Here is a 25216-nt window from a genome sequence, read left to right as displayed (position 1 = left end):
GAAAATGTCAATTCATTTAGATCATCCCTTGTGGTACAGTTATAGTAGTCATAATACAATGTACAAATCTTGCATTTGGGATTCTCTGTCAGTGTCTATAAAATATAAAGCATAGAAAAGCAGTCAAAAACAAGGTCCGGAGGCCAATCATAACAATGGGTCGTAAGATTTACATAGGAAGTTATTTAGACAAAGCCAAATTGAAAAAAAATAATCAACTGACCCTTGCCATTCATAAGGAATAATGACATGAATTATTGCACAGGCCAATCTTAACACAGATATTAAATAAAACCAAAAGAACCATTCAACTTCATCTAAAATACATAAATTAACAAACTCCATTTCAACGTAAAACTGGATTTGTGGAAGATATAGGTTTCTGGCATGTTTTCCCTCATTACAGTATGTTTAGCTTATTTTGCACCCAGAAGCAAAGTCTCTCAAACCGTTCATTCAAAAACACTCCGCAACAATAAGTGCACGCGTTCACACACAATAACAAATTAACATTGCAGAGAAGGGCTTCGTCGGATCCTTGGCAGTCGTCCCCTTCAGCAGCACAGAAAGCAGCAGCAGCAGAAAAGTTCATAAAAAAACCCTGTCTGGTGGATCACCGGAGCCAGGGCTGGAAAAGATCAGATAACAAACATCTGCACATGCAAATTCACTCGTTATTCTTTAATTACTTTAGGAAAAAAACGTATACTATTGTGTCAGTGTTTTAAGAGCATTGCATTCTGCTGTTGCATCAATCAGGAGGCAGCCATGGCTCGTCTCAGGGCCAGTGTGGCTATAAAAGTCACTTAAAGTAAAAGAAAGTGACATAATTGCTCAACTGGCAAGTGCTACTGAAGTGCCACGAGTAATTGTCTTCGGGTCAGTGTTAATTTCGTCAGTCACGGCTATGACAGAGATAGTGCGAATTTACAGCTTAATCCAGAATGATAAATAGCGATTTAATGTTATCCTCTAACACTAAAGTAATATTTTTGTAGACTAAAATTGGACTAAAACTGAATTAAATGGTGTTTATGAGACTAAAACTATGACTAAAATGTCTATATATTTTCGTCGACTAAAATAAGTCTAAATAAAAAGGAACAGAAGAGACGAAAATCGTCCACTGACAGTTTCAAAGAGCCTCATATCCTATTATTAAATATAATTATAATATTACAAATGCAAAGCTGATTAAATTTACATAGACTAAAACTAGACTAAAATGGAAGAGAATTATTTGACTAAATCTCGACTAAAATGAAGCTACATTTCATCAAAAGACTAAAACTAAATGAAAATGTGTTCAATTATATTAGTGTTTTGATGTATTGCAAGAAAATGGTGAGTCTTACCCCTACTTTGGAATCTTCTTTCTCCAGAACCTTTTGGGCTTGATCTGGTGGGAACTTCATCATAGAAGTAATAACTTTGGCCATTGTCTATGCAAAAGAAAATATTAGTTTATAAATCGCATTTGCATAAAGCAATACTTCCAGCTCCCTATTTCGGTAACAAATCAGTGTAATCAAGCCCAGGCCAATCTGACGGTGCAAGCATTTCCCTATAAACCCCGTCCTAATCAGAACCATGGCTGCAGTGAAGAAAACTTAAGTGCTCCACGAGCACTAAACAAGAGAAACTCTGCGTCACACTGGATGCATGTGCTCGCAGGCAGCCTCGGGGACATCCTCAGCACAGGGAGGTCTAGCGTGCTGCTATAATGCTGAGCATCTGGGGAAATCCCGCTGACTTTAGGACCATGTCAACAGCACTGTTAATTAAGGCGATCACTGTTAATTTTTGCCCCGGGTAAGTAGACGCGGGTTTACAGGGTGAACAAAAAATGCTTGAACCGTGTCAGGCTGATGGGAACCAGCGCCGCTCCATTCACAACCAGTTCACTAACTGCCTTAGTCATTATCCATTCAATTTGCTGTGAGGTGGTAAACTACTCACTTTAGTTTCTCGTCCCATCATGTACTCAAATAACACTTTGCGTAGATATTCCATCTCAGTGGCCTCTGACAAAGGTTCACTGCTGTTGTAACTTGATTCTGAAAGAAAAGACAAATACTAATTAAGAAAAAAACATGCACAGCTTTCATATTACCTTTTTAGATGTAAAGGTTAGGTTTTACTGTATTTTTTATTCAGGTAAAACACACTTTAGCCTTGACAATGTAAGCATGTACAACGTATACAATCACAGATGTCTTTGTGTGCTGTTAACCAGAGTGTGGGCTGGTGTTTTGAGTACGGGAGACGGTGACAAACAGAATATGCTCAGTTACTGAAACATCCTCGAAAATACACAATAACGTGGACAAAAGCTCGAAAGGTTGAAAGGGCTACGGAGACTTGGGCTAATGCGATTATACTCCTAACTTAAACTAGTTTTCAACAGCTTTCAATCCAATTTCGTGCCACACTCGTTTCAAAATTAGCCGTGCACTAAAATAGCAGAAAAAAGGCGTGGGCACAAATTCATTCATTAGCTGCCCCGTGAAACAATGGCCCAGCACAGCATGAGAACTCCATTACTGCTGCCCAAAAGCTGTAACGACATTATCTTGTTAAACCATGTGAATGGGGAAAACTGCGCTACGACACGCTGGACAAATCTGGAAACGCTTAAATCTCCTCGCTCCACGGGCTACTGTACACATGTGAACGCAGTGTGGCATATACGTTAGTGCGTTAATGCGTGCACCAATACAGGATGTATGGAGAAGGTGACAGAGGAGGTGAATGTGCCTTTGAAGTGAGAGGTGAACCATGCGGTCGTATGTAAATCCCTTCAGCCTGTGTCCCCCTGACCTCACCTCACCCCCACAATCTCACCACCGCTCACAGCTACGGCCGTAAAACAAGATATCAGGAGCCACAGACAACGACAATGTGAGAAGGAAGGGGCTTTTAACCAGTCTCTGCAGCTTTAACGCTTTTCTCATCGTGTCACATTGATTGATGTTGATTTTTTTTTATCTGAGTGATTAAATCAATTTGTGAACTGTTGCCGTGACGTGGGGCAAAAACAATTTAACTGAATAAATGGAAATTAATCACAGGAAGAAAGTCGTCAAACTATTCACATAAAAGGATAAGAAATGTGTACAAATATGTAATGTACACATTTGCACACACTGAGATTGTATTTCTACTACCGGTACAAAGCATCATGGTTTGAGTCGTTCACAAAGTGGTGTCCGGAGACCTCTGGGGGAAATAACAAATTAAAAAGGAAACGTTGAGTGTATATTGCTGGGAGGCCCTGACAGATCTTTGGGTTAAGGTGCCGACACACGCTGGTCAAATCTATTTTAGTAGTGTGTAAGTCAGTGATTATCTTTTCAACTATTATTACTTTCAGAAGTAAAAAAAAAAATTGTAACCAGATTATGGTTTAACCTCTTAACCCCCACCTGAACCGAGCACAATTTCTCCGGTTTGGCTTCACCCAAGTCTAAAAGCTGCTTGAAAAAAGTGCCAAAATAGCGACAACAGAAAAGCATACGAGTATCAGAAAAGTGACAAAAAAATGGCGTTACACTGGCCTGGATTTGGGTAACGCTGAACTGGAGAAAAAGTGCTTGGTTAAGGCGGGGGTTAAGAAGTTAAACAGCGAATTACGTCTTTTGAAAGATAATGTTTATGAAAAAAACTGTCTATTTCATTAAGTTAACTGTGGCTCTGACTCTGTGATATGACCAGTGTTCGGCTGCATAGAACAAATAATGATCATCCACGATAACTAAAGCATTCGTGTCATTTGTTTGCTTTTAATAACCGATTACTCATTGCAGCCTTTACTGAAACCGCACAGCATTGGAGCAAGAGCGATGTTACGTTTTAGTGTGATGAAAACAACTTGGCCCTGAAAATATACAATTAAGTGTGTAAAGAAACAAAAAACATTCACATAAAGTCGATCTCTGCCAAGACACGATAACAGATTTCAGAACATGACTGTTATGATAAATAGACAATCTGCTCCTTTTCCTTTTAAGCTCTGTGATTTGTGTGGTCTGGTTAAATCTAACGGTTTGAGGACATTTCAAGTGCCATAAGTGTGATTTTAGGTTTGCTGGATTAGACTGGAGCCATGGCTGTAATTAGGGTCTGGTTAAGGTTAGCGCATGGGTTATGGTTAGACGTATATAAGCGCTGTGGTAAACCTATGGAGACTGGATGTTTATTATTATGCCGCAGAAACAGCATCGACACATGCGAGTATTACGGCCCACTCTTACTGATTGAGTACCTTTCGTATTTGAGCTTTCCTTTTGGTGTAATAAAGATTTGTGTGTCAGAAAGGGGGCGGTGAAGAAGTCATCCTTGGGTTTAATGGGTTTTGCAGACTGTGGTCCTAAGGTTTCCCACAAAGGACTCGGAACAGCGCACAGCTCGCTCCTCTCAAATCCCTTATTTCCACACTGCAGTCCTGAGCAATCGTCTCAGCGAAATGTGAACATTTAACTTTTTGTGACTTTGGGGTAAAAATGTCAAAATGAGAAAACGTTTTATTTGGCCTGGTTTTAGCTTCATGTTAAAATCCATATGTGTAGCTCACTTCAGGAGAGATTTTAGGAAGTGCAGTACTTTCCTTTCAATTTTAATTTTTTCTCCTGAAATTGTGTCAAAACAAGACCAAAACAAAACAAAAATTGATTTAAAATAAGATCATCACAACGAAAACCATACTTTTGTATATATTTAATCATGCGTTTTTGTTTTAGGCTAAGTTTGTCTCAGTGGTTTTGTGATGTATTGTGGGTTGTTGAGATATTGATACTGTGTCACCTAATATTGCAGATCCAGTTTTATGGCCTAATCAATCTTTGGTAAAGGGCATTTCCCCATGAACTGAAAATTTAGGTCAGGACCAGTGCATTGATACATTTTGGTCATCTAATTATGTAATTATGTAAATTGACAGATTAAAGTTTGTTATTACTAGGCTTTCTTTTACAGTACAGTTTATTTATGACAATGTAACTTCAACTCAAACAAAACTAAAACATTTGTAGCAGTAGTTACCTTTCTTTGTGCTTCCAAGATGAGTCACAACCACATTTCTGTGGAAACACTTGATCTTGTCCTCAAGAGAGTGGATCTAGAGCGGAAAAAAACATGTTTGCACATTAATACAAAACAAACATGAGAGACCCCATAGGTTTAATCATCTGCATTCGACCATTTGTTGCATTTGGAAAAATGGTGGCAAGTTTTTTTTTCTTCCTTAGGGCTGTTTGTGCGAATGCCGAATTGTGGGAGAGTTGGCGGGAGGCGTGGTTCCTATTGTTTATAGGGTTAAACCAAATGTAAACAGATGTGTGGTGTAATTAAGCAGATGCAGCGGGAGAGCAGTAGCGGCTCTCGCTGGAGGTCACAGAATCCTGGGAATCCGCGGCACGGGATTTACTGTTCACTTGTCCCGAAGCGACGCACACGCAACAAGATACGACCACTCACTTTCTCCACAAACTCCTGCTCCTTCAGACGAGCCCCACTCAGCAAAGACGTCTTCTCTGCAAGTTGGGCCTGAGGATGAAAACAAAATGAGTGACCATTGTGTATAAAAGCATGAATTTAGAGAAGTTTTCAAGCAATAAATAGGATGAACGTACCTTTAGTTCTTCACTGGTCAGGTCTTCCTACAGAATCACAAAAACATGTTAGCAAGAGATTCTGAAATCTCAATTAATTTTAACTTGATGTACAATGGGAGGAAAACGTATGTGTGAACCCTTTGGAATTTCTCCTGTGAATGTTTACATGTTATGGCCAGTAAAATGTGATAACATGTAGTTGTTTGGGTGGTATTAGTTTAAAACCCTCCAGTGGCTTTCGAAGGCACTGAAGGCACAGCCCATCAAAATGACCCAAAAGCCACAGGAGATTTTTGTAAAAACAAGCAGAAAAAAATATGAATGCATGGTGATTTTAAGGCTCTTATTTGGAGTGTACATTTTTTGACATTAGGGTCTTGAAAGGGTGCAGTATTGAAGGATCACACGAGGGTTTAGCGGACACGTCACATTTTATGACCAATTCAGGCAGAAATGTACTTTTTCCACCAATTGTAAATTAATAAAGAAAAAAATAAATGAACAGAAGGTCACACCTTGTAGATCAATAAACCTGCAACAGCTTCTAAAATGTCAACTGCATCTCATATGGTAATTATAGAAATGTCTCTTTGTCTGAACTCACTGACCTGCATGAATGATTGTATTGTGATTCAAAGAAACCTCAAAGGGCAGTGGTTCTCAAACTGTGGCATGGGCACCACCTGCAATTCTGCCTTTTAAGACTCATATGTTCATTTGGTTTGGTTGTTCTCTAGTCATGACTTTCAAGCTTGGTTTAGACCTAGTCCTGTGTAGACCGGGTTTAGATCTGTTGATACAAGGAGCTGCTACTGCTACTTCGAGAATCACAGTATTAGGGGATCTGAATAAGTATGTAGTGCAATATTAATATTGTAATAAAGTAGGTCTTTAGTCAGGCTCCTTGTAAACTGAGACATTGCAAGTACCACACCAGCCAAACAGGATTAATGAGTAAACTGTTAGAAGTAAACACAAACAAACACTGATTTCTTTACTGTTACGAACTTTGCTTTTTACTTTATGTTTAGTAAGCACTCACTCAAATTTGGACTCGTACTTGTGCTGTGTTTGCATTTGTCCCTTGGGAGAGTCGTGCTGACCCACTGTCTGTTTGAAAAATGGTCTGAGAGGCCCGTAGCAAGAAATGGACTCTATGCGCATAAACCCATACAATCCCCCTGTAAAGTTATTACCTCACCAGGGAAAAATGCGGCCTAGAGAGCAGCATAACTCTCCATTCTCTAGCCGGCTTTAGGTGTAAGTGTAGGAAGGAGGCATTGCAGGGGTCCCATTGCACCTCAACACCTGGGTAAAGCACTTTCCCGGTGGGCGTTTTTTTAGACGTTTATGGGCTCAATCCAAAGTGTATTATAAATTTCAAGGCTCTGAATCAACCCCCATAGTCTGAAAATTAAGAACAGGGGAAAGCCAGCGCCTCACAATTCCCATTTTTCCGAGTCTAGCATTCCTGAGTGATTCAGATCCCAGCATCCGGCAGGTTTTGGAGGGAAGCCACACGACAGGGCTGAAGAAGTCTGATCAGAGCAAAGCATGTAAGAAAATTGTCCCTAAGCTCTTTAATCAAATATGTCAATAACAAGGCGAGACAAGAGGAAGGATAACGCCTAACTGCTTGGCCCCGTTAACCCTGTACTGAACTTTCACATAATACGACACCCATTGGCACGGTTATGACCGGGCCGCCATTCAACATGAAGAATGCTTTAGCAGGAGGCAGGCGAAAAAGCGCTTTTATACAGCCATTGTGAGGTGACTTATGGCTTCACCAGAATCATAATATAAATTCAAGCTCAGGCGCTAGTCACGTATGCAGGCAGTCAGTTTTACGGGCTCGACGGGTCGCTTTTCCACATCTGCCGGACAATGATGACAACACAATATGAGCAAGACGAGATAAATCACGGGTGGGATTTGCGATGACCTGTTGAACATACAGTGTGTTTTACTCGGCCAAACCCGTACCTCGTCGGTGCAGTGGGTTTTTGCCTGTAGCTCCTCCAGCTCTTTCTGAACCTGCCACACTCGGCCGCCCATCTCCTCTTCTCGATTCTATGAAAAAGACTCAAAAGATCAACTTGATAGCACAGTATGTTGGAAACCGCATTATCACAGTAAAGCAAACACAAAGGGCAACTGCTCTTGCTGCAAAAGTGTAAGATTAAATGGTCCAAGGTTGATTCTCTGAATGGCCTTTCTGTCTGGAGTCTGCATGTTCTCCCAGCATCTAGGTCAGGGGTGGGCAAGTTTTCTTGGCGGAGGATTTTCTTCATTGTAGGGCTGTAGCTGAAGATTATTAGCCAAAAGTAAAGCACCACACTGGAAAAATCACCCTATAAAATTAGATTAAGTACTTAAAATAGAAGTTCCTTATGTTTATGTTGAATTTGAGTCGGTTTGAACTCATCTAAGATACAAAAGTTAATCTGAATTAAGAAAATAATTGCTTGTTTCATTGACAATAAGAGGTTTTATCTTATCCAATACCAGACCAAATCTACTCAAACTTTAGATTTAATCTCTTAATTCAAGTAGATTTATGTAATTTCTTCCTTAAAATCATTATCCTTTTTCCAGCGCGCTTACAAATGCCAGTGTTGTACATAATACATGACCTAACTGGGTGTGTTGACAGTATTTCTCCTTTTTCAACTCCCACTTAACTCTAAAAATGTTCAAAGTACTTTCTGATTGGTGTGATAATGTCATCTTGAGGGCCAGAGGTTAGGTGACATTGCCTACCCCAGTGTCTAGGTGTTTTTTTTCTGGGTGCACCAGTTTCCACCATCCGCCCAAAACACTCACAATAGACTAAAATCTCCAGCTATGGAAGTCCTGAACATGAGATAGTGTACACAAATTGGCCGAGCGGCAATTGAAGGATGGATTTAATCTTCTCCAAAGCAAATGATGGATCAAGTGCAGACGACACATTTCAGCAGACAATAAACTGTACGACTTTTCAACCGTATGTTTTTAATACAATGTCCAATGTATAGGTATTGTAAAGCTTCCTCCAGAGCTTCCACTCAAAATTACACATTACATAATCTACAGTATTCATACAACAGACTGGCAGACTTAAAAGGAAACTGCCCAAGAGCTGCTGACAATTCGTGAGAAAACCTCTGAAACATAACCATTCGCTCTGCCTTCCAAGAGCCATGCCTCGCTGCCAGCTACGAGTTAATGCTTCCAAATGAAAAGGTGTGGCCAATACACTTCACAGACTGGAAACCGCAAATACAAGATGATATTGGAAAGGTTTCTAAAAAGGGCCAATTTGGAGGATTTACCTGAAGGACTTCTTCGTATTTCTGAACCGTTCGGTGCAAGTCGTCCTCTTTTTGGGAAATCACCGTGCGCAGCTGACCGGCCTCCTCCTGATGGTAGTTGATGAGTTCGGTCTCCACGGCCTGGGCCTTCGCTGTGCCAGGACAAGGGAGAGCGGCCAAGGTTAACACATGCATAATGTAACCACCCGGGAATCCAAACCACTCACTCACATCCGAACTGGCACGAAACTTTATGATTTAGCTAAAAGAAGAACATGCCAGTTCACTTTACTGTAGTTACACCCTTTTAGGTACAACTAAAATGAGAGATTGCAGTTGTGCAGCAATGTATTTTTTTTTAGAATAGCAAATATATATGAAACCTAAAGATAAAAAACAAAAACAGGCAATCATGGATGAACTTTAGATTTTCATTTAAAGAAAATGTGCATATTTGCCCATCGTTACCCTGATTAGATCAATTGTAACCAAAAATAACTATTCCAAAATTACCAATTTCAGAATCCAAGCGCATTAATAAAGTATACATAACATCTGGAACATACAGTATTAGTTTAGGTATTGTAATCATCATACCAATCGTCTCTCTCAGAGCCGTATCAAGCTCCTGCTCTTTCAAGGCCATTTGTGAGTTGAACTCCCTCAACAACTGCTTCATGGACGATTTGTGCTTCATCTCCATATCTTCCAATTCCAATCTGTTTGAACATATGGGGAACATTGAGATGTAAATTACTGTGAGCTACACCATACAACTGTGGTTCTCAAACTGGTAGCACTAGCGGTACTTGGGCTTCTTCAGGTGGTACTCGGAGTCATTTGCATTGATCATTTTGATACATTACTAAAACATAAATGAAATTAACATTTTTTCTAGTTTAGACATGGTTTACACCCAGTTCATAATGTTGGTCTATTTTATGCTCTTTTTAGATTACGTTAAAGCAGAACTAAGTAACTCATGCTCCTAGAGGCAAAAACCGGCACATGTTGTAGCATGTTGCATTTTTTTTTACTCATTAATTGTCCGTGAGAGTAAATACTACACTGACAGAAAAGACAAAGGGAGCGAGGGATATTGTACATCCAATTACACAATGGAGATATTTTTTTCCCCTGAAAAAAACATAGCCTGTTAGCTTCTTCTTCGTGATTCCATTAGTGTGTATTGTGCCTCCGACCCAGTGCAGGGACAGTTGCAAGGGTGGATTTCTGGCCAGAGACACCAGGGAGAGATAAAAGATCCTCCGATCATCCCATTAACACTTGTATTACGAAAAGGATTTATTAAGGTAAACAAGTTACTTAGCTCTTCTTTAAGTCCTGATTTGTGAAATGCTTGAGAACAACTGGCAAACACTACCAAAACAACCACTAGAAACTCACTTGAACTTCTTCTCCGTCTCTTCCATCACCTCCTTCTTCATGAGCTCCAGGTCCTGGTCGTGCTCTTTCCTTATCGCTCGCATATCTTTCTGTAACCTTACAAAGTCTTTATGGATTTTGTCTTTTTCGTTCTTGATCTGGCTAAGTCGACTCTTAAAGCTTTCTGGAGAACTGGCATCTTCCACCTCGGAGTGGTTTTCCAAATCATTGGCCATTATACTTTTGGTTTGCTCCACACTGGTGCAAACAACCGCCCTCTCAATCATTACTTCAGATTGAGAATTTTGATTATTAAGTGTGTGCTGCCGACTTAATTGCTCTTCCTTCAGCAAAATATCTTCTTTTAATTGATGTATCTCTGCAAGTAACACTTCATTTTGTTCTTCCAGATGTTTTACTTTCTTAAGAGTGTCTTCTAATATGGATTCCGTTTGTTGTAGCTCTTCTTGGCGCACTGCCTTATTTTGAAGTAACGCTAGTTTCTCTTCATACTCATTTCTTAGTTCATCTAAAGCTTTGTCTTTTTCAACCCTCCCCTGACTTTGCGCTTCTTCAAACCGTTTCTCGTGCTCCTCCTTTAGCTTTGCAATGGCATCTTCAAGCGATTTAGCCTTCTCTTCCAGTATCTGAACCTGCTCCTTCCCCGATGTCTCGGACTTGGTCGCTTCCTCTACACTCGCCTGTAACGCCTTGATGCTCTGCTCCTTCTCCTCTAGCTGAGACATGAGCTGCTTCCTAATCTGCGCAATTTTCTGTTCTGCTTTTTTCTTCAAATCCGATACTTTCTTCGCGCTTTCCGCTGTCAGTCTCTCCTCTGTTGCCTGTAAGTTCTCCCCATTCGTCTTGAGAATCTCACTTTGAACTCTTTCAAACTCATCTTTCTGGCGTTGCAGTTCTGATTGAAACTTTTGGTTGTCCTCCTCCAGCGAGTGCAACTTTTCCATCATCTCCTGCTCCACGTTGCCGTTCAGAGTGCACTGCATTTGCGTCTGCTGCAGTTGTTCGACCAGCACTTTCTTCTCGTTCTCCGTGATGCTTTGCTGCTGCTTTAGCTCCGCCATTAACTGCTCGCACTCTCCCGTTTTCAAGGCAAGTTGCTCCCGTAGCTCTCCCAGTCTTTTGTTACAGCTCTCCAGCTCAGAGGTAAGCCCGCTCACCTTCTGCTCCTTCTCGCTCAAGACCTGGTCCATTTCAGACTTGCTGATGGACTGATTGTCGATACTCGCTGTCAATCTCTGCAAGGCGTCGGTTTTGTCGCGTTCGAGCGCTTCGAGTCGAGTCTGTAACGCCGCGATTGTGTCGTTACTTTGAGCGAACTTGGACGCCGCGTTGTTTTCTAGCTCCGACAGACTTTTCCTGAGTGTGTCAGCGTCGTCCAGAGCGGAGGTTTTCTCCTGCTCTAGCCTTTTCCTCACATCCTCCGCCTGAACTGCGGCCTGTAGCCTCTCCTCTTTGTACTGCTGGTTTAACTGATTTATGGCTTCTTCCTTATCTTGAATGCTACTCGCCAGCTGATTTTTCAAGTCGCTTATGATCCCTTCCAAGTTGCTGATAAGCTCCTGATTGGCTTTGATATTCTCTGATATCGCTTTGCTTTCTTCACTGAGCCGCTGCGCTCTCTGGACGTTTTCAGTATTGAGCTCGTCTGAGTGACTCGTTAAGGCTGCGATGTGCTCGGCTTGAGCTTTTACCTGAGCGTTCATCTGGTCTAAGGAAATGCATAGATTCTTGTTCTCCTCCGTCTTCTGTCGTAAACTCTCCTCTAAAGTGCAAATCTTGTCTGTTTTCGTCAGGATAGTGTTGCGGAGGTTCGCCACCTTCTTGTGACTACGCCCCAGTCTGTCGTTCAGCTCCCCCGTCCTGCTCTCCACTCTCTGACAGAGCTCATTAGAGACACACTGCAGTTTCCCCTGTACCTCCTGACAGTAACGCTCCATTTGGTTGGTGATGGTTATTAAGTGCTGCTGGAACTCTGCCTCCTTGGCTTGTAACTGTGCGACCGTCTCCTCCAATTTGAGCTGCAGGTCCTCGCTTTCTTTACTTTTGGACCCTTCCAGTGCCCTTAACTGAGAGTCCCTCCGCTCCAGCTCTCCTGACAAGGTTTTAAATGCCTCTCTGCTCTCTTCCCCAGCCCTGCGCAGCTCGTCTTGTAGGCAGTTTCTTTCGTTCAGGGCCTGGTTAAGGTTCCTCTCCACTGACTCCATTTGCTCCTTTAGCAACGCCTCGCCCTGAGATAATCCCTCCACTTTGACAGCCGCTTCGTTCAGCTCGGCCTGGAGTTTTTGCACAGTGGTTTCCCGAATTGCCAGCTCCTCCTTCAGATTATTTATCTCGCCGTTTATTTGCTCGTTCTCCTCTCTGATTCTTTTTAGTTTGCCATCAATATCCTCCATTTCTAGTACCTTTTCTTGCAGAACCTGTGTATTTTTCTCAGCCATGTCCTCCTCCTGCTGCCTCATCTTTTCCTGCCATTGACGCTCCAGCTGTTCCATTTCGCTCTTATGTGCACTGTGTACTTTCTCCATTTCCTCCTTGTGATTCACCTGGAGATCGGACACTGTGTCGCTGAGGCCTTGAGAGCTTTTCTGAGCCATCTCTAAGATTTTCTCCTGAACTTGCTGCTCTTTTTGCTGGAGTTCGGCCTCTTTTTTTGCGATTTCTTTCTTCATGTTTTCCTCTTTTTGCTGAAGCTTTTTCTTAAAATTCTCTTGCATTTCTTTGGCTTTTTGTTTGAACTTTTCCATCTTTGTTTCCAGTGACTTGATTTTGTTTTCCAGCTCAGCCTTAGTGTTATTCAGTTTCTTTTCATGAGCAGCCTTTTCATTATTGATCTGTGTCTGGAGGCGACTAAGTTCTTCTTGTTTAACATTGATATTTGCAGCAAGAGACTTCTCTTTTTCAGACAGTTCATTCTTTAATTGTTGCAGCTCCTTTTCAGCTTCTTGTAGCGTCTTCTCTTTGTGTTCACATTCACTCCTAGCCTCTTCCAGCTTTTGCTGAGCGTCATTTAAATTGTTCTTACAGTGATCAAGCTCGTCTGAAATCTGACAGAACTGTGCATTTGACTCTTTGAGGCCGGCACTCTCTGTCTGCGTCTGTGTGAAACGCAGCTGCAGCTCCTCCATTTCCTTGACTTTAGCATTTAATTCCTGTAGTGTTGACTGTGATTCATCTGCCAGTGTTTTTATATTAAGGCTTAGCTCCTTCTTTTCTTTTTCCCTCTCCTTCAGAACAATTTTCAGGGCATTAAGTTCCTCCTTTAGCATTTTCTCCATACCACCCAGTGACTGCTCATGCTGCGCTTTAATAATCTCAATCTCTGCTTTGTGCTTGTCCACCTGATCCTCATATTTCTTGTCATGCTTTTGCTTCATCAAACACTGCTCTTCTTCAGCAGCAGTTAGTTTCTCCTCCAGAAGCTGTTTACTCTTCAAAGCCTCTGATAGTTCAGAGGAAAGAGCCTCAAGCTCCGTCTGCTTTGCCTCCAATTTCTCAAAGGTTTTCTGGTTCATGTCTTCAACATGTGCTTGAAACTGCTGCTCTTTATCTTTGAGAATTGCCACTATCTCAGCTCTGTGTTTTTGCTCGAGCTCCTCCAGCGTAGCGCTGTGCTGCAGGGTTAGGGTGCCCTTGTGCTTTTCCAGCTGTTCTTGGTGCTGCCGCTCTAATGCAGATATTTGTTCTGTGTGTTTCTCTTTCAGTTCGTTCAGCTGAGCAGACAGATCCTGGGACAGACTGGACTCATCCTCAGAGACTTTCACCACAGAGCTCTCCAACTCCAACACTCTCTGAAAACACAAAATTAGACTCAAATTACCATATAGAGTTACTAAAACAAAGTTAACATTCACTAATAGATCAAGTACATAGTAAATAAATAAGAGTAATCTGAACGTACAGTTCTAGCAGCCTCCAGCTCATGCTGTATTTCTTTAACCTTGTTTTCACATTCGTTTTTCAAAGCAGTCTTCTGCAGCTCTGCGTCCTCCAGAGCCAGAGTGCCCTGCTGCTCACGCTCTTTTGATAACTGGGCAAACTCTTCTTTACATTTCTCCTGAAACAGACATTAAACACATGTATACATTTTTTTGATTTTTTTTTGTAGGTCAATAAACATTGACACAAATCATGATGAGTTTCTACCAGAGCTGCGTTGACACGAGAATTGGCCTCCTCTTCTTTAGCAGCTAAAGCTTCACTGTGGTCCTTTTCCATTTTGGCAAGAAGTTCATCAGATGATTTCTACAAACATTGTAAACATATTAGTGGAATAAAAACAATAAAGAAACAAAAGAAACAACCTGCTTTAATGCATTTCGGACCTTCATGATGTTGACGACTTGCTGTTTGACCCGAGTTAACTCTTGCTGCAGATTCTTTCGCTCCTCCTCTCCGGCTCGCTCCACCTCTTTCACCTGCTCCTCCAGCTGAACCTGCAGCTGCTTACGAGCCTCCTCTGCCTTCTGCGCCGCACTAAGGGCACGCTCAAGCTCCTCAAACGCTACAAGAACAACACACACACGGTTGATTTTCATACATATTTTAACTGTACTTTTACTGTTGTGATGCCCTTCACTGACCTGACTTCTCTGCCCTCTCCTTCTGCTCCTGCAGCTCCTCTTTCTGGGCTGTGGTCTGTTGAAGCCTGGACCGAAGCTGTGCAATCTCCTCCTCCTTCATTTCAAGCGTCTCGTGCATCTGTCGCTTGGTTTCGGCGATGACCATTCCCTAAAAGAAACATCCAACAAAAGTGAAATCGTCAGACAATTTTTGTCCAAACAGATTTACATTTTTGAATCAGAGGGTTACATTAAGAAAGTTTTGTTTTTGGGGACTTTCGGGATGACGAGGAAGCAAGCGAAAGTGTGATATCTTAGCTCTCTGACTACTGATACTCCCTGATGAAAAAAACCTTAAAACCTTAAAATTATTGTCCGATGTAGTATGTCAGGGGGTAAGCAAAGAAAAACAAGGGCGAATCAGCAAAAAACTGCTCAACTGGAAGAAAGTGTTGTTTTTAAGCCAAAACAAAATCAAATGGAGATTTAATAGTTTTGAGCTTTGTTGTATTCTTGCTGTAGTTTTTATTATGTTTGGATTTTGACAAAAATAAATAAAAGACTGAAAAGTTTTTATTTTATTCTAACTTGAACTGGTCATATAGTCTGCTGTAATATTTCCAGTAAAACCACTGCACAATAACCGTCATTGCGCACAGCATGTTTTACTCACACATAACCCTTGGTTCTAACATACTGATAGTAAAGACACTGACATTCAGTGGCTCTCACCATTCTTCAAAGCGACCCTGAGAGCTGCTGTCCATCCAGCAGAGCAAGAGGTCAAAGTTTAAATGAAACAACCTGAGGATCCGCAGCGCCGTGCTTCTTCACTCAGCGGAGGACTAAAAACATGTCCACTTCAATCGAAGAGTCTGTCTAGAAAAGAGAAAGTTGTACCTTGTCTTGTTCCAGCTGTTCGATGTGGTTCTTCGCGTCACGCAGCTGGTTTATGAGCTTGGTCTTTTCTGTTGTGTGCAGTTCCTGAAGAGGACAAGAAATAGGACTTATTTTGCATACTGCCACAGGTGCACAGAAATAACACAGCAGAAAAGTGGAAATCTGGATCATTCACATGGAAAACAAAATGCAGGTCTAATTTCAGCTGTCTTGTGGGTATATAACAAAACATATTGATTACTACATTAGACATCAGTCCTGAATTATCTGATTAGAATGAGACATGATCAAGGCTAATTTAATTGGTTAAATGAATGTGTTTTACTCATTGGATTGGCCTGTCTTTTCACCTTATCAGTGAGTAAATTAAAATATTTCTTTATTACCGATATTGGTCTATATGTGATGTTTGCTCTGATGTTTGTACCACCCGGACTGCCTCAACCACAAACCAAACAACCATAGCATGAACAAGTGCAGTTAAACCAGAGGCCGACCCAAATTACAGCTCAGAGATGCAGCAGCGGCATGTTGTAGGTCTGTCTGTGCCACCGCTGCGTAACCAGTCATTTCCAGCGGCTTTGGGTTTATGTGAACAACTGTGTTTAAGGGAGGTGTAAGCATCTAAACAAATACTAATTACATATAAAGCGGTTTAAAGCAGGCTAGAAAAAGATGGATCTGTGCAGAAAAAAAACAACAGAAACATGCACAATTGTCTAAAAAAGGGTGGGAAAAAAAGCTCTATCTCAAGCTCAAAGATTTTCAATCTGTGGGACAATTGATCTTTGTCTTTAGATCACAAAAGTGTTGGGTGGAAGTGTGGGATACATTCAGCAAATCATGGCACACAATCAAGTACATTTTCATCTCAAAATATCTCATCTCATAATAGCACATGTGACCTCTGTGACTACCAAATCGATTCATTTTCTCACTGCCTCAATACTGACTGTATGCTAAAATAAACAAAAAAAGCCTTAATTAAAAAGAAAGGCAAAATGACAGCGGTATATGGTAACAGTAAATGAGAGTTTGTGAACCGCGCAGTACACGACACAGTGAGGTCTGCAGTCTCAGGCAGATGGTGCGTTTTATGGGATGAGCACAGTGCAGCCCAGCAGTTCCAGGATGTCTTCATGCCTCTTAAGAGGGCTAAACGGCTGTTAACCTCTGCTTTTCCAGACACAGGAAGCACCAAGTTCACAAATGGACAGCATACTTTAAACTAATTCTCTCTGGGGATAATTATGGCAGAGGTAGATAAATGTTTTCTAAATAAATGTTGATTTTATGCTGGTACTAATAGTGGTCCATGCGCTTGTTTGGCTGGTATTTGGAGTGTTTAAAAGATCCATTTAAAACCAGTTTAGTCCTAATTAAACATGCCAGCCTTTGTGATTTTGTCCTTATATAGGGCGGGCAGATTCTGTGTGTTGAACAATGCACTATTCAGAGTTAATGCTTCTCTCTTAGTTAAGATTTGCACTGCTATTGTGTTTATTTAACATTGTACTGGGGAATCCAAATACTTTGTAAAGTAGGAGTGTTTAAGCACTAGTCTCTATCAAACAAACTAAACATTCCCAGAAAAAAATGACCGAACAGCACAATCCTATCATACCAGCAGCGCAGTGTTTGGAAATCTGAGGAAAAACAATGTATTTCTCTGGTGTCACACCGACATGTCACGGACTGTTCTTCTGGAGCGGGTCCAGGGAGACGCAGACTTTTACACTGTGTCAATGAGATAATGGAGGCCCATCAGCAGTGGACCGTGAAGAGTCTGGCAGACGGTTTATAGCGACAATAATTACACTGTATTCAGCTCTCTCAAATCATCTAGGATTATGAACAACACGCCATAATTGTGCATTATGGTTAAAAACCTATTAACTTCATCATTAGGTAACATTGTCATCATGAGATTAATCTGCTTCCCTCGATCTTGGCGAGAAGTGAGAAAATTGAACATGCAGAGGTTAAGAAAATGACTTCTTGGAGCGGAACCAGTTCAGTAAAGAAAAAAGAAAAGAAGCAGTAAATTGTAGGGGGGAAAAAAATCCCATCTGTATACAAAAGTCTTAAAGGACTAGGATAGATATTTAGAATTTTTACATTGTTGGCACTTTTACAACAATGAATTAATGAGAAAGCACTTAACAGGTCACTGGTCTGGTCATAATGCCTTCTTCTGCTCTCACACTGCTTCCACTTTTGCCATTTCAGTTATTTGTCATTAAGTTTAATGGAGTGGGATGACATAATGTACACCAGGCCCAGTGTATTATGTCTATTGTGGTTATAAGCCATGAAAGCCAAAGCAAATGCTAAAACACAAACATTTTCATAGCAATCTGTTATAAACATAATGATTTAGGGGAGACCGTGACATGAAGTGTAATGTGCACCTTCATCTTCTCCAGCTCCTGCAGCCTCTCCTGGAGCTGCTCTTGCAAGGTCTCGTTCTCGCTGCTCAGTTGGGCGCTCCTGTCTTTGTGTGTGCGCATCATGTCTTTGCACTTCTGCAGCAGGTTTTCCTGACGCTTCACCCTCTTCTGCAAAGCCTCCATCAGTTTGGCTGGATCACCGTTGCCCCCTTCTGTTCAAAAGTATAACACGCTAATTAGAGGACATGAATGAAAACAGCCAACTTGATCAAGATAAAATTATGAAAGAATAATCTAATCTATGACAGGATTGGAAATGTGGAGAAAAACATAATAAATTGTATATGATTAAAAACGATAAGATAAAGCATTTACTTTGTTTTTTGAATAAAACTTCGGCAAAAGATAAAGCCCAGTTCCTACATTTGGCGCATTCGTTTCTCAAACCATTTACCCTCAGTGACTTCTGGCTCTGCTTCCTGCTCATTAGGCGGACTCTTCTGGGCAGAGTTTGAGTCTTCGGACTGCGAGACCTCACCCTCGGGCAGCACAGCTCCATCTGCGGCACCTTTGACACGCTTCTTCAACAAAGCAACCTGTTAAAACAGAGAGGAGAAACATTATCCTCAATAGATCAATGTAGATGTATAATGTCTAAGATGGCCGCCAGAGCAAACTGTACCTGCGTCTGAAGAACAGTGATCATTTGGTCTTTCTCTTCCAACGCAGCATCAAACTCTTCCTGTAGGTGCTTCTTGGCTTGTTGGTCCATTTGCAGCTCCTATGGTTAAAATAAGTCAATTAAATGTATGTTCCAAGTCTACACAGCTAATTTCAAAGATACTCTTCAAAACATTTCGAAACTCCATACCTCCCGCAGCTCTCCAATTCTGCGGAGGGCCTTATCTTGACTCTGACTGAGGATGGCCTGCAGAGATGAAAGTGGCTTAATATGTCTCTGTAAAACACTATGATGCAACTATGATACTAATAGTCTTCGGGTGAATATAATTAATGAGAAAAACTCTTTAAAAACATTATATAAAAGCATATTCAAAGCTTTGAAAGGAGGAGATAATGGACTTTAAATCGTTTCCAGCTCGCACAATGCCGCTCCTGGACATCCCGATTGTGCACATGAATTAATTGTGTGCCTGTTTCGGGCCAATGCACAGCTTTGCAAGATCAAGACGGAGCGGAGCGGAGCCGACCATCCCCATGCTGATTGGGACTTTTATTTTCAGGTTAGCGATCAATACAATGCTCTACAATTAAGACGCAAACAGTGGTCTTTGTTTCCTCAAATTGCTGCACTTGAACATAATTGAAATGATTGAAAATGGATGCATCCTTGGAGACAAACACATGCCAGAATTACCTGTGATTTCTCTTTGTCTCGTTGAACTGTTCTGTACGCAGTAACAAGCTGAAAAGCAGAGTAGAAGAAAATTCATTAGTATTCCATCTATACAACATTAACTGCTGAGTATGCATGCACCCCATACTTTAGCCCTCACTCACCTCCGAGTACTTGCCACGGTACTTGCCCAGGCTCCTCTCCACCTGCAGGAGTCGGTGCAGCAGCTGATCTTTGGGGAGCGACTCGACCGTTCCCGGAGGCTCCTCGGCCTCGCTCTCGATGTCAGAAGGCGGGTCGTACGAGGGGGCTCCCTGGGGCTCGTTTTCTCCCAAAGGCGTCAGGGATTCACGAGACGACGTCCGGACCAGGCTGTCTTTGGACGGGGAGCGGAAGAGGTTTTCTGCCCGACTGGCACCGCTTCGAATCAGAGACTCCATGGAGGGGACTTTGAGCTGCAGTTTCTGCGTGAAGGACTGTGGCTCCTCTTTCTGTTCACAAATAGATACCACGGGTCAGACAGTGAGCGGTTCAGAAGCCCCTTATGAGAGACCAACAGGCCCGGTTAGAATCGTGAGGCCATCCTTCTGTGGACCCATCACCTGCAGGAGGAACCATGGGGGGCGGGGTAGGGGGTGATTTGGGCAGCTCCAACAGCTGCACCCATGACCCGGCAACGGATAAGTGGAAGAAAAACTCAAATTGAATTGATAAACGGGATCGATCAATATGAGAAAATGAAATTGTGATTAATATTCTGCCATAATGTCCAGTTGTACTGTTTGGCTTAGATTTTAAGTTGTCAAAAATAGTATTTATAAAATGAATAGGTCCTCCTCCATATGCTTTTTGACAGGTTTGAGCATTGCTGTTATGTCGTTTTTTTTCATTAGTGTTTCATGACAGTTTTGCTGCTGTTGTGGTGCAGAAAGATTTAATCTGGAATGTTCCGCAGTGTGGCTTTAGATTATTAGTTGATTATTTAATTGCTACATAGAGAGTAGTAGCTGCTGAACTTGATGTTATGAAGCATCGAGCAACTGCCTCTTCAACTTGAAAAGAGAGTTTACTTAATACGCACTTGAGGAGAGGCACTTCCATCTCCGTTGATGCTTCCTCTGGGAGATCTGGACGGATCTTTAGTAGCAGTCTATTAAAAGAAAAACACATTATTAATAAAAGCATTAGTGCGGCGTCGAGGGCCAGTTAGTCATCCAAACCCAGCGTGGCTCTCCCTGATTACTCTGGAGGGAGCAATATTAGTATTGCTGGGAGCAATGCAGGGGCAACGGCTACCCTCATGCAACTGGAGAACAGAGGGGTTAAATACAGAAGGCATCTCTACAGAACATCACGACAGGGTTAGACTGAACTCTAGTCACAGTCAGTAAACACAGACACAAAGGAAAGCCAGTGTTTGAATTAAGATGCTCGGCAGAGTTTGCAGCTGTTTTAAAGAAGCACAGAGACATCACTGTAGAACAGTAGTTTTTTTTAGTCGGTTTAGTTGTCTTGTTAAAAGAAGCATCAGAGTGAGCAGTTTTCTCCTCCCTTGTCCAGCTCCAAGCGACTGTGCTCCTTCCTCTTAATTATGTTGCAAAATATTTTTAGAAAGTGGTCACAGTGGGATACTAACAGGATGTAATTCGATGTGTGGTGCACTTCACTGATTTATTATTCTTTTAACATAGCTTACATTGCAACAGAAGACATTCTAGTAATTACTGTTGGGAAAATGTTCAAAACAGTTCTTGTACTCACCGACTCATTATTAGTCAAACCCACCAGATGCAGAACACAAATAAACTAGCATATGCTCCATCAACATATAACTGCAATATTAGTTAAGAGTGCCCGTTTATGTTTCTGTTAGAGGAATTCTGAGGTGGAACAGGATCAAAATATCTTTGTTTTGATTCTGTCAAAGCCAGTGACCTTACTCTCACAAATTAGCATCACAAAATAACGCAATTTCTTTTTCATGTTTTATGTAAAAAGATAAAAGGGACTCAATGAATATCTTAAATTGAAATACAAAACCATCGGGTCAAACTAGTTTTACTGAAAGCAATGAACAAGCCAACAGAATGAAGTGTTAATAAAACATGGCTAATGATGTTATGAAATGTGAAATGCAAATGAAGATTTGAGGAGAGATTACTAGTGGAAACATAACAGAAAAGTAGTAAGCTGTGAGTAAGTATTAAGTAAACATGTTGCAGCAAATAAAAGGCCTCTATATGTTACAAAGATTATTTGAATACAATATAGTGATATAAATCTAGTGGAGGTTTTCATTTTATTCTAAGGGGAATAAGCTATGGTCAGTTAGACAACAGATTAGCACATGTTAGCACAATGCCTATACATATACATACACTGAGACAAAACCTTCATACTATATTCCCTGCAGCTGGAGAACCTGTTTCAAATCAATTTACTACAACGTTCTGCGAAACTGAGACTGGTAACACATTCTAGCTTCACATGGGGCGTCTTCACCAGTCTGCTTGGCTTGTTTACTTGAAGAGTTACAATTTAGTGATGCAATTGTTTAAAAGGTCAGACACAATGCTTGCAAAATCAGAACTCCTCAAATAAACAGTCTATTGGGACATGGGCAACATAGCAGGGTGTCAGGGCTGTATTTGGCAAGCAGCTAAAACATACCTAGAAAAAGGGGGTACTAATTCATCGGGAGGAGCTTATAAGAACTGAAAGGCAGGGCGGTAAAACCAACACATGGCAGAAAGCACACAAGCTTCTACACCACAGTGAAGTCCCAGTAGATGCAGGGTTATCCTACACATGGGATGCCTTCTTGCTGCTAAATCCAAAAAGGAAATAGGAGATAGAGCAGGGAACAGGCAGTCCCTACACGGGCCACAGACTTCTACCGATGTTCCCGTACGCACGACAGGAGGAAGGAACGGGGCAAGACGAGGAAGAGGAGAAAATAAGGAGGAAGAGGCACGAAGTGGGGGCAAACTCACCACACTGGCTACCTGGGCCGTTTTGGGTTGTTTTGAATGGTCCAGAGCAAAGATAGTATACTCAGAGAGAAAAGCGGGCTCTGCTATCATCCCGGCCAGCACCTGACCCCAGTGCAGGTCCAGGACGAAAGGACAGGAGAGGAACACAGAGAGCAATGAGAAAAACAACACCATGAGTGAGAGAGTGAGAGAGAGAGAGAGAGAGAGAGTGATGGGCTGAGAGGAGAGGCGGAGGGCACAGATGAATATAGATAAGGGGAAATGTCAATCCTTAAAACAACGTTATGATGAACACTTTGGCATCTCTGTGTGACAAGTCTTAATTAATGACATATGCGTCTGCACTGGCTGCAAAAGTCTTTGTCGAAACAGATAAAACACATCCTTCTTGCAATGGACGACATGCTGCAAAGATGCCAAAATGTTTTGTTTTGCATAAAAGATAGTGATGATCCAAGAAAAAGGCCATGACAGATGTAATCCAAAGCCGAGTCCAATTTGTTACAAGTTAAATCCATCAAAAGCATCAAACCTCTGACAAATGAATAATAAATGATCCTTTTGCACAATTGATCTTGCTGCTGTCAGCCACGTCTTTGCCGCTGTGCTTCTGCCTATTAAAATCTTGCGTAGCAAAATCTTGCAAAAAAATTTACCGACAAATGGGATGAATAACATATTCAATAATGGGCTGTTACTCTTAATACTGGTGAACAGATTAGTCCTAATACATTTTTTCTATTGAATATTGACTCATGATTGGTGTTTCAAGTATCTGCACACATTTATAACAATAACAATAATAAGAAACAATTAATTGATTCGATCACATTGATTCTACATAGGAACAAGAGGATTTTACGGATGTCCTGAATCTTCTGTGTGTCATAGCCATTAGTTAAATCCAAGCCAAAGGCCATACAAGCGTTATTGTAGTCAAACAATGCAAAGCAGCACCAACCCTGTACTCATACAGGGTGGTAGCAGACAAATGTACCAAATACATCCTAATATTACGAAGTTAGATTTTACCTGTCTGTCTGGGGGAGTTGATGTGTCTTCATGAAAAGAGCCTGTCAGACTACCACGGCGATCAGCAGAAGCCACCTGTGTAAAATAACAGGAAAGACTGTCTTAACCTCTTAAGGATGAGGTTTGATGTAGGATGTGTAATGTGCATCTAAGCAGAGCCGCGATGATGAAACGTGTGTGACTACTCTTTAAACTATGCACCGTTTACATGTGTCTGCACTTGGTTTGTTTCCCTTTGGAGTTAGACAGCTAGAACACAACTCAGGGCAAAGGCTAAAGCTACATCAAAGTCAACCGATTCCCGTCGCAAAACGAACAAACTAAAACTAAAAACGGATATGGTACAAATATCAGATACATGAGACGACCTAATGGTTAAAACTAGCTGCACTGTCTTGCATTGCAGGCAGTGTAAACAGATGTTAGCTTAGCCTGTTAGCCTCCAGCAGAAACTAACCTGGGCCTGTTGTGGTGACTGCGCACTCCTCTGCGGGGACTGCTCCTCGTTTATCTTCTGCTTGAGTTTCTTAAACATCTTGTCCCGCCGTCGCAGCGAACCGCTATCGAGCAAAGTTGGGACAGAGATGTGTTTTAGTTTGAGATTAGCCTGACATTCAAGTCCCCAGTCTAGACTTCCTTGTTGGCTTCTTAGCAGGTGACAGGACTAACTGCGCATGCGCGGCCAACGTGGAGGAAATCTGAGGCGTGTGAGTTAAAGGGACACTCCGGAGCTTTTCAAACACACAACAGCGCCCCTACAAAAAAGGTTGGCAAAACATAATAACACCGGCCACCGTTTGTGGAAGGGGAAAAAAGAAAAAGAAATCACTACGCCTTCTCAATGTAAAAGTTTGGCATAGCTTCACTGTAGTAAAATACACGAGATTTCTCCTTAACCCAGTGTATTTTCTGACGCCTCATTTGAAAACTATGGCTTTTTTAAAACATTTTTTCCACCACATTTTTGTTTGGTTTTCATCACATTTTTGCCACTTTTTAAAATAGTTTTTTGTCACACTGTTTCACACTGCTTCTGTCCCACATTTCTGTCCTTTTTTTTTTACATTTTTGTCCCTTTTTGATACTTTTTTTTTTTTTTTTTTTACATTTTTGTTGCGTTTCTGTCCCACATTTTTGTCACTTTTCGCTCTTTTGTTGCGTTTTATCACTTTTTTCACAAAGCTTTAAGATTTGGGTAAAGCCAAACAGGTGGGGGTTAATGAATAAGAAAATATATTTTATTTTGAAAAAATTAACAAATTGAACCACGGTGTGATACCTAAAGACTCCATATATTACAAAATAAATGTAAAAAAAATTCTCACTCCAAGATCTGGCTCAACATTTACCTAAGATTTCCAATATAGTTCCCATATTGAACCCGAGAACACCGAGCTTGAAAGGCAAGAGTAGCCTTTATATAGAAAAATAGAAAAATAAAATATAATAATGAATAGGTATCACAGCTCTTATATTCATTTTGCAGAGGAAAAAAGGCAAAATGAAGCACAAAGTAGGCTACAATTCAGAGCAGGTCATTTGCATATTTGCTCAATATTATTCGTAATGAAAGACAGTCAGCGCAGCAGGGTTTTCCGTCTGTGGAGTGGTTTAGTGCTGTAAAATTGACACGAGTGTGAACGATAGCATTAAACTTTCACTAAATGTCT

The 25216-nt window shown here is 41.3% G+C and overlaps 1 protein-coding gene across 3 annotated transcripts; it reads right to left on the bottom strand.

Moving 5' to 3' along the window:
- Positions 1 to 8: 8 nt before the first annotated feature.
- golga4 (golgin A4) lies at positions 9 to 24201 on the bottom strand. Of its 3 annotated transcripts, XM_079559512.1 has the most exons (24): positions 24004 to 24201; positions 23547 to 23621; positions 22515 to 22616; positions 20603 to 20671; positions 19686 to 20012; positions 19543 to 19590; positions 19036 to 19092; positions 18847 to 18945; positions 18619 to 18760; positions 18186 to 18376; positions 15775 to 15858; positions 14896 to 15043; positions 14638 to 14816; positions 14459 to 14557; positions 14214 to 14369; positions 10316 to 14103; positions 9506 to 9627; positions 8930 to 9060; positions 7593 to 7685; positions 5476 to 5544; positions 5041 to 5116; positions 1960 to 2057; positions 1356 to 1442; positions 9 to 628 (listed from the first exon to the last, which is right to left on the bottom strand). In XM_079559512.1, the coding sequence occupies exons 1-24, from the start codon at positions 24079 to 24081 to the stop codon at positions 614 to 616; spliced, it is 6333 nt and encodes a 2110-aa protein (XP_079415638.1). In that variant the 5' UTR covers positions 24082 to 24201; the 3' UTR covers positions 9 to 613. The 3 variants fall into 3 exon arrangements, with proteins under 3 accessions (XP_079415638.1, XP_079415637.1, XP_079415636.1); XM_079559510.1 differs by lacking the exons at positions 9 to 628; positions 1356 to 1442; positions 1960 to 2057; ... (1 more) ...; positions 5476 to 5544; positions 22515 to 22616 and having other exon boundaries at positions 6697 to 7685; XM_079559511.1 differs by lacking the exons at positions 9 to 628; positions 1356 to 1442; positions 1960 to 2057; ... (2 more) ...; positions 22515 to 22616; positions 23547 to 23621 and having other exon boundaries at positions 6696 to 7685.
- Positions 24202 to 25216: the final 1015 nt, after the last annotated feature.

This window comes from Gobius niger (genome assembly GCF_951799975.1).
Source record: "Gobius niger genome assembly, chromosome: 7".
Lineage (NCBI taxonomy): Eukaryota > Metazoa > Chordata > Actinopteri > Gobiiformes > Gobiidae > Gobius > Gobius niger.
The sequence above is the reverse complement of the archived record's forward strand: the minus strand, read 5'-3'. Positions and strand labels throughout refer to the sequence as shown.